Source organism: Haliotis cracherodii, unplaced genomic scaffold, assembly GCF_022045235.1.
Source record: "Haliotis cracherodii isolate W230 unplaced genomic scaffold, xgHalCrac1.p SCAF_17, whole genome shotgun sequence".
Classification (NCBI taxonomy): domain Eukaryota; kingdom Metazoa; phylum Mollusca; class Gastropoda; order Lepetellida; family Haliotidae; genus Haliotis; species Haliotis cracherodii.
In genome coordinates this window covers 23,126,011-23,135,435 of record NW_027266272.1, presented here as the reverse complement: position 1 = coordinate 23,135,435, position 9,425 = coordinate 23,126,011, and the positions used below count along the sequence as shown (strand labels likewise).

The 9,425-nt window shown below is 46.2% G+C and overlaps 1 protein-coding gene across 1 annotated transcript; it reads right to left on the bottom strand.

Moving 5' to 3' along the window:
• Positions 1 to 605: 605 nt before the first annotated feature.
• LOC139464695 (5-hydroxytryptamine receptor 2A-like) lies at positions 606 to 6,535 on the bottom strand. The gene is made up of 2 exons (XM_071246211.1): positions 5,222 to 6,535; positions 606 to 1,016 (listed from the first exon to the last, which is right to left on the bottom strand). The coding sequence occupies exons 1-2, from the start codon at positions 6,533 to 6,535 to the stop codon at positions 606 to 608; spliced, it is 1,725 nt and encodes a 574-aa protein (XP_071102312.1).
• Between the last annotated feature and the right edge of the window lie 2,890 nt (positions 6,536 to 9,425).

Genomic DNA, 9,425 nt, shown 5'->3' with positions numbered 1-9,425 from the left:
GGAGTCTTTAGCTTCTGGTGTGCATGTTGTGTGTGTGGAGTCTTTAGCTTCTGGTGTGCATGTTGTGTGTGTGGAGTCTTTAGCTTCTGGTGTGCATGTTGTGTGGGTGGAGGCTTGAGCTTCAGTTGTACATGTTGTGTGAGTGGAGTCTTGGGCTTCAGTTGTACATGTTGTGTGAGTGGAGTCTTTAGCTTCAGGTGTGCATGTTGTGTGTGTGGAGGCTTGAGCTTCAGGTGTACAGGATGTGGGGGTAGAGGCTGAAGCTTCAGGTGTACATGTTATGAGGGTTGAGGCTTGAGCTTCAGGTGTGCATGTTGTGTGGGTGGAGTCTTTAGCTTCAGTTGTATATGTTGTGCGAGTGGAGTCTTGAACTTCAGGTGTGCATGTTGTGTGTGTGGAGGCTTGAGCTTCAGGTGTACATGTTGTGTGGGTGGAGGCTTGAGCTTCAGGTGTACATGTTGTGTGAGTGGAGTCTTGAGCTTCAGGTGTACATGATGTGGGGGTAGAGGCTGAAGCTTCAGGTGTACATGTTGTGAACGTGGAAACGTGAGCTTCAGGTGTTCGTGTTGTGGAGGTGGAGTCTTAGGCCGCAGGTGTACAGGTTGTTAGGGTGGAGAATTGAGCTTCAGTTGTACATGTTGTGTGGGTGGAGTCTCGAGTCTCGGGTATGCATGTGGGGGAGGAGTCTTGAGCTTCAGTTGTACATGTTGTGTAGGCGGAGTCTTTGGCTTCAGTTGTACATGTTGTGAGGGTAGAGGCTGAAGCTTCAGGGGTACATGTTGTGTGGGTGGAGTCTTGAGCTTCAGGTGTACAGGCTGTGTGGGTGGAGTCTTGAGTTTCAGGTGTACAGGCTGTGAAGGTAGAGACTTGAGCTTCAGTTGTACATGTTGTGTGGGTGGAGGTTTGAGTTTCAGGTGTACAGGCCTTGAGGGTAGAGGTTTGAGCTTCAGGTGTACATGTTGTGTGGGTGGAGACTTGAGCTTCAGGTGTACATGTTGTGTTGGTGGAGTCTTAGGCTGCAGGTGTACATGTTGTGTTGGTGGAGGCTTGAGCTTCAGGTGTACATGTTGTGTGGGTGGAGTCTAAGGCTGCAGGTGTACAGGTTGTAATGCTAGAGGCTTGAGCTTCAGTTGTACATGTTGTGTGGGTGGAAGCTTGAGCTTCAGGTGTTTGTGTTGTGTGGATTGAGTCTTAGGCTGCATGTGTACATGTTGTTAGGGTGGAGAATTGAGCTTCAGGTGTTTGTGTTGTGTTGGTGGAGTCTTGTGTACTTGTAGTGTGGATGGAGGCTTGAGCTTCAGGTGTACTTGTAGTGTGGAGGTGTAAGTTTCAGCGTATGGGAGGATGGTTCTGAGTTCTGTGTGGCAGGATGGAGGGTGGCGTTTAATGTGTTGTGTCGGAGGCTGGACGCTTGATTTTCAGGTGTTGTGTGGGAGGGAGTAGACTGGAGTTTAAGGTGTTGTGTGGAAGAGTGGATGGTGGCGTTTCAGGTGCTGTGTGGGATTGAAGATGGTGGAGTTTCAGGTTTTGTGTGGAGTCTGGAGGCTGAGTGTCAGGTGGTGTGTGAGGCTAGAGGCATGAGTTCCAGGGGTTGTGTGTGAGGCTAGAGGCTGGAGTACCAGGTGTTGCGTGAGAGGCTAGAGGCTGGAATACGAGGTGTTGTGTGAGAGGCTAGAGGCTGGAGTACCAGGGGTTGTGTGAGAGGCTAGAGGCTGGAGTACCAGGGGTTGTGTGTGAGGCTAGAGGCATGAGTTCCAGGTGTTGTGTGTGAGGCTAGAGGCTGGAGTACCCGGTGTTGTGTGAGAGGCTAGTGGCTGGAGTACCAGGTGTTGTGTGAGAGGCTAGAGGCTGGAGTACCAGGTTTTGTGTGAGAGGCTAGAGGCTGGAGTACCAGGTGTTGTGTGAGAGGCTAGAGGCTGGAGTACCAGGGGTTGTGTGTGGGGCTAGAGGCATGAGTTCCAGGGGTTGTGTGTGAGGCTAGAGGCTGGAGTACCAGGTGTTGTGTGAGAGGCTAGAGGCTGGAATACGAGGTGTTGTGTGAGAGGCTAGAGGCTTGAGTACCAGGTGTTGTGTGTGAGGCTAGAGGCTGAAGTACCAGGTGTTGTGTGAGAGGCTGGAGGCTCGAGTACCAGGTGTTGTGTGAGAGGCTAGAGGCTGAAGTACCAGGTGTTGTGTGAGAGGCTGGAGGCTGGAGTACCCGGTGTTGTGTGGGAGACTGGAGGCTGGAGTACCCGGTTTTGTGTTGGAGGCATGAGGCTGGAGTACCTGGTGTTGTGTGGGAGGCTGGAGGCTGAAGTACCTGGTGTTGTGTGGGAGGCTGGGTGCTGGAGCACTCGATGTTGTGTCAGAGGCAGGAGACAGGTGTTGCAAGGGTTGTGTGGGAGGGGGGATGGAGGCGGGAGTTTCAGGGGTTGTGTGGGAGGTTGGAGGATTTTGTCATCTAAGATCTATTCACGTATACATTCAGTTCAAATGCCGTTCAAAGATCACAGAACCCCGAGAACAAACCATAAACATGAGATAGATCCATATCACATTTACCCATAAGAAGCCAGCCAAGCCACATACGAGTATTTGGACCCATGACTCTGGTTGTTGAAGTACATGCATCAGCCTTTCACAAGGGCTTAGAATTGATGAAACCGTTGCAGACACTTTCAAGGAGGATTACACTCATGGGTCTGTTGGCCATTTGTCTAGCACCAGGCGTTTTAATTATTGCCTGCAAGATTAATATACATGATAAAGTAAGAGGAAGCAGACTTGTGTTTGAACGAAGTGGGCCACACTTGCTGGGACTGCCAATTTGCTCGAGTCAAGCTCCCCATTGAATGTGATTAAACGGAGTGTGTGTACAAACAGGTGTGAAAGCTTTATTTACTTCCCCGTCAGCATCAGCAGAAAGAGTCTGTCCAGAATGCAGTCCCCATGCAGTTGGAGACAGCATGTTGGAGTGTAGCGCTGTTCATAGCCATTTAGGTGGCGACCTGTAAGAGAACAACAGATACAGGAAAATGTTCAGATGCAGCATACACATATGAAACGATGAGGTCATTGAAAGGATGCTGTCGAGAGGTCCGGTAATAAAAGAAGGAATGAACGTGTCAGTTTTGTATCGAAATGGAATATGATTGTACAAATCACAATATGTTTTGATACTCTATTATTCTTTTACATGAAGAGTGAGTGAGTGCGTTTTACGTCGTTTTTAGCAATGATACAATGATACGTAGGACGTTCCCTGTATCATTAGATAGTGGTGTCCCTATGTGTGAGTGCTTAATATGTAAACAACCATTGATGCAAATCAGTTGGCACTATATAAAATGGGGCGGTTCACTCAGGCTTTATATTCCTTAGGAATAAAACAGATGCATAAAGGCTCGCATAATACAATTCATATTCCTGATATAGGACATTTACGATACAAAAACACACTCGGCTAATAATCTCTATTTAATCAGACATTATGACTGAGAAGATAACAAGGTATCCATAATCCAACAAGAATCTCCGATTAATCAGACAATCTATCAAGTTCATTTTAAATTTCTGACAAAATAACTCAGGACAGATTATTTATTTATTTCAGAAATAACCGAGGGCTTAAATGTTTTCTGACAAGATATTTCACGAGACATATGGAATATTCTATCTATTATATACTTTTTTTCTGTAGATATTCTCCCTACCTACAGGGACGTTTCACCATTCCTTGTATTTGCGACTTAAAAAATAGTTTCGTCTTAAAAAATATAAACAAAAGTATCAAAATATATATACAAAAACAGCTTTTACAAAAAAATATCCTCGAAAACTAGGAAACCGCTGTTGGAAGCGAAAGAAAACACGCTGGTCAAGTAACAAAAATGGCGCTTTGCAAAACGAACAGTCTCGATTGACAAGTTAAATGAGAAGTTTACAGTTTATAACAAAACATTTTCAAGAGAATAACAAACGGCAAGAAGTGATATTAACTATATTAATGACCTGTTTTTCTTATTTTGCCTTGTCAACTAACGTACAAAGGTCCTCAACAGTTTGTATACCGACCAGACACTGAAGATAAAGGGAGATAATATAAGGGAGGTAACTTCTGTATGACAATAGTTCCGTCAACGTGTTATGTTCACTGCAATAGAAGTATCACTTTTCTCAACTTCAGAAAACTCTTTGACGTATAGAATATATCATGTGATTTGAAGCTGCATCCAGGTACGTAGGTACGCTTTTAAAATGATTATTACAGATATTATCTTGTTATTGTTTTAGGGTTATGGTTAGTTGTAATAATAGTTGTAATAATTGTAGTGAGGTGAAATTGGGTTTAATGTCGCGTCAAAGATTATTGCACTTATATAGCGACGTGCATGTACGTGTTTGTGTGGCTGCATGTACTAGTCCGGACTAATGCCGATTTATAGGGCTAGCACACTGAGATACTACCATGCCGCAGTTTAACATGAATACCCCACTCAGACACAGTATACTGACTCCGAGCCGACCAGTCCTTGTTTTAACCCCTTAATGCCGGGCGCCACACAGGGTAACAACAAGTACCATCTTTTAACGTCTTTTGGTATGACGCGGTCGGGGATGGAACCCCGGACCTTCCGCTCTCCGGCCCGACGCTCTACCATGAGAGGGGCGGTCGGGTAGCCTAGTGGTTAAGCGTTCGCTCGAAGACCCGAGACCCGAGTTCGATTCCCGACATGGGTACAATGTGTAAAGCGCCTTTCTGGTGTCCCCCGCCGTGATATTGCTGGAATATTGCTAAAACCAGCGTAAAACCATACTCACTCACTCACTCACTCACTCACTCTACCACTAGACCACGGAGGCGGTCTAATAATGGTAGTAGTTGCTGAAGTAGCAGTAGGTTGTTTGCTATAGTCCAGTCGGCGACCTTTAAATAATATTGTTTACATTCAAATCTAGACCAGATGTGCCGTTGATTGATATTTTGAGAAACGTTCTTCGCCGTCGGGGTACGGTGACACGCAATCTCCCAAGTAAACGAAACAAAATTGTTATACCTATATTAAGAATTTCATTGGTTTATCCATAACGCGTGACTTCGTCTCCTAGAACAACATGGTGTCTGCGAGTGTCATACACGACTCGCCGAACTTTCTGTAAGTCTCGGTCAAATGTTTTATAACAGTAACAACAGTAACGCTTTATAAATGAATTTCGGTATCAAAAACAATTGATTACTTACCGGTCTGTTACTGACGTCATTGTTTGTAGTGGAACTGACGTCATCGTTTGCACTGATTGTTCTCGCCGTGTCCCCATGGTACAAAGAGCAGGTGGTGGTGGTGATGAAGCCATGGTTAACTCTTCCAATATTCCCCTTCATCTCGGTTGTCTCATCCATCTGTATCGGAGTAGATCTGGCATCCTCTGAAGTTCGTTGGTGGCCAGTGTCATCAAGCCTGTGGTTGGTGTTTGTTGCAGTCTTGTATTTCCTTTGTGGCATTTTGCCTCGACCGTCAGAGGACACCGATGAAGATCCCGATGCTAGGTGTTGACAGAAGATTTGGGAGGCAACTCGACGGTAGGATTTGAAGGCCAACAGAAACAGGGGTAGCTTGAAGACAAGGTACGCATAGTTCAGGAAAATAAGGCTGGTTCCAGTAATGGAGAGAACAATGTCATTGTCACTTTTAAAATGAATTTTGAAGAAGTTAAAAACCCATATAGGGATAAATGTTACTATATAGGTGATACATACGACGAGGATGCCCTTTGCTTGACGGACATAAAGCTTGGTAGCGGAGGCGGATGTGATGGAAACGTTGAACATCTCTTTCTTGCGCATATGGAGGCATATGCGTGTGAAGGCGATGATTATCATTGCAAGTGGCAAAATGATGTTAACGAACATACAAATACATACAAACCAGGCATTTTGTTTACTAACATTAAATATATATATGACAGAATCAGGTTCCTGATAGAAGAAGTTGTCTGCTGCAAATACCAGACTCCAACATCCAATCACCACGAGCCAGGATACTACCATGAAGATAGTGATTAGTATTGGTTTGTAGTGGACTTTGTAGAGAATAGGATTGCAGATGGCTATGTGGAGGGCGAAGAGTGTCATGGCCAATGACAGTCCAGACACACAAGTAAAGACGCTCATAACGACCCCGTGTACAAGGATGGCCGTCTGCAGGAGATCTCTGTGAGGGTAGGTGTACATGATCCCATTCATAACAAGCCACGATAGTCCAATTCCTGCGTCAGCAACAGCCTGGTTCATGAGGAGACGTCCTGAAGCTTCTATCATTGTCCTGGCCTTGTAGATCAGCAACATCAAGACAGCGTTACCAAGTACGTTCAGAACATCACAGCACATGAAAGTGATCTCCATGATATGCTGAATGCTATCAAACAAATGATTAGTTTGGTTAGCGTCATGACCTTCGCATCCAGATGACATGTTAGTAGCGTTGCATTCTGTGGCTATTTCCCGAGGAGGTAAAATGTCAGAGATGTTAAAACCCACGGCTGATGTGTTGTCCATGTTGGTGTGCTGTCCACTCTTCGGTGAAGTGGCGTCAACATACGCCTGTACATGGCAGCAGGTGCAGCTGACCAATGGCAGACCCGCCTTGGGTAATCAATAACTGACCAACGATAGGCTAGAGTAATGTGACCACGGAAGTCCCGATAGATTTAAACATTTCTTAGCAACCATAAAGATAATTCATTTTAGTCATACCTCTTTGCAATACCACAAAATTGAAGGTGCATGAATGGAATATTTAGCAATATACAACTTGTAATCGTGTGTCTCGTTTTAAACTAAAAGAAATTAGTTTTAAATCCAATATATTCATTCAGCCAGCTCGAAGGAAATCAGTTAATCAATAACCATCTATTAATATTACCTTTGATCCCGACTCAAATCGTGGTACGGCCGATTTTTGTTCATGTGGTTTGGAAATGATATCTGATCAGAATATTAACAATAAGAGATATAGGGAGTGGAACAACTAACTCACCAGTCATCCAATCAAACTCATAGAAGAACTGCTGCGTTCTTCCATAACACATACTCAAGATGATATCATCGGAATCGTTCTATGGTCTCTGTTTGTAGCAGATATGATTACGGCAAAGCTTTTGTGAGTTAAGTTACAGCGTGAATGCAAATTTGTATAAATGAAGGAGGGGCATATGTTTGGGGTTGCATTACAAAGGTCTCACAAATAAGAAAGATATGTGGTTGCCTTAATATTCGTTATCCTCGTTTTATAAAAGTAATATCTTTACTTATGTTCCAACTTCATTTAGGCAGGTGAGGTGTATGGAATCTTAGAGGGAAACATTCAGTCGATTGATTATCTTCACGCTCTGGAGACAATAGCTATTTGGTATGGTGGTGTTTGTGTCGGGCATGGTGGTGTCGGGGTGTGGTGGTGTCGGGTATGGTGGTATCGGGATGTGGAGGTGTCGGGGTGTGGTGGTGTTGATGTGTGGTCGTGTCGGTTGTGGTGTTGTCGGATGTGGTGGTATCGGGATGTGGAGGTGTCGGGGTGTGGTGGTGTCAGGTGTAGTGGTGTTGGGGTGCGATAATGTCGGGGTGTGGTTGTGTCGGGTGTGGAGTTTTTGGCGTGTGGTGGTGTTGTGATGTGGTGGGGTCTGGGTGTGGTGGTGTTGTAGAGTGCAGATATCAGGGTTTGATGATGTCGCAGTGTGATGGTGTTTGGTGTGTGCTGTTTTCTGGTGGTGTCTGGATGTGGTGGTGTTCGGGGGTGTTGGTGTTGTGATGTGTTAGTTTTGTTTTGGTGTTGGTGTGTGGTGGTGTTGAGTTTGGTGGTGTTTGGGTTTGGTGGTGTTGGGTTTGGTGATGTTGGGGTTTGGTGGTGTTGGTGTGTTAGTTTTGTTGTGGTGTGTTAGTTTTGTTGTGGTGTTGGGGTTTGGTGGTGTTGGGGTGTGGTGGTGTTGGGTTTTGTGGTGTTGGGGTGTGGTGGCGTTAGGTTTTTCTGGTGTTGTGGTGTGGTGGTGTTTGGTTTTGTGGTGTTGGGGTGTGGTGGTGTTGGTGTGTGGTGGTGTTGAGTTTGGTGGTGTTTGGGTTTGGTGGTGTTGGGTTTTGTGGTGTTGGGGTTTGGTGGTGTTTGGGTTTGGTGGTGTTGGGTTTTGTGGTGTTGGGATTTGGTGGTGTTGGGTTTTGTGGTGGTGTCGGGGTTTGGTGGTGTTGGGATGTGGTGTGTTAGTTTTGTTTTTGTGTGTTAGTTTTGTTGTGGTGTTGGGGTTTGGTGGTGTTGGTTTTGGTGGTGTTGGGGTGTGGTGGTGTTGAGTTTGGTGGTGTTTGGGTTTGGTGGTGTTGGGTTTGGTGGTGTTGTGGTGTTAGTTTTGTTGTGGTGTTGGGTTTGGTGTTGTTAGTGTGTGGTTGTTTTGGGTTTGGTGGCGTTGGTGTGGTGTGGTGTTGGGGTGTGTTGGTGTTATTGTGTGGTGTGTTGGTGTGGTGTGGTGTTGGGGTTCGTTGGTGTTGGTGTGTGGTGGTGTTGGGTTTGGTGGTGTTGGGATGTGGTGGTGTTGGGTTTGGTGGTGTTGGGGTGTGGTGGTGTTAGGTTTGGTGGTGTTGGGGTGTGCTGTGTGGTGTGTGGTGTGTTAGTTTTGTTGTGCTGTGTTAGTTTTGTTGTGGTGTTGGGTTTGGTGTTGTTGGTGTGTGGTTGTGTTGGGTTTGGTGGCGTTGGTGTGGTGTGGTGTTGGGGTTCGTTGGTGTTGGTGTGTGGTGGTGTTTGGTGTGTGGTGGTGTTTGTGTTATTGTGTGGTGTGTTGGTGTGGTGTGGTGTTGGGGTTCGTTGGGGTTGGTGTGTGGTGGTGTTGGGTTTGGTGGCGTTGGTGTGGTGTGGTGTTGGGGTTCGTTGGTGTTGGTGTGTGGTGGTGTTTGGTGTGTGGTGGTGTTTGTGTGTTGTGGTGTTGGGATGTGGTGTTGTTGGGGTTTGGTGATGTTGGTGTTTGGTGTTGTTGGTGTGTGGTGGTGTTGGGGTTTGGTTGTGTTGGGGTTTGGTGGTGTTGGTGTGTGGTGGTGTTGGTGTGTGGTGGTGTTGGTGTGTGGTGGTGTTGGGGTGTGGTGGTGTTGGGGTGTGGTGGTGTTGCGTTTGGTGGTGTTAGTGTTGTGTGGTGTTGGTGTGTGGTGATGTTGGGGTTTAGTGGTGTTGGTGTGTGGCGGTGTTGCGTTTGGTGGTTTTGGGGTTTAGTGTTGTTGGTGTGTGGTTGTGTTGGTGTGTGGTGGTGTTGGTGTGTGTTGGTGTCGGTGTGTGTTGGTGTTGGTGTGTGGTGGTGTTGGGGTTTAGTGGTGTTGGTGTGTGGTGGCGTTGGTGTGTGGTGGTGTTGGTGTGTGGTGGTGTTTGTTTGTGGTGGTGTGTGGCGGTGTTGCGTTTGGTGGTATTGGGGTTTAGTGG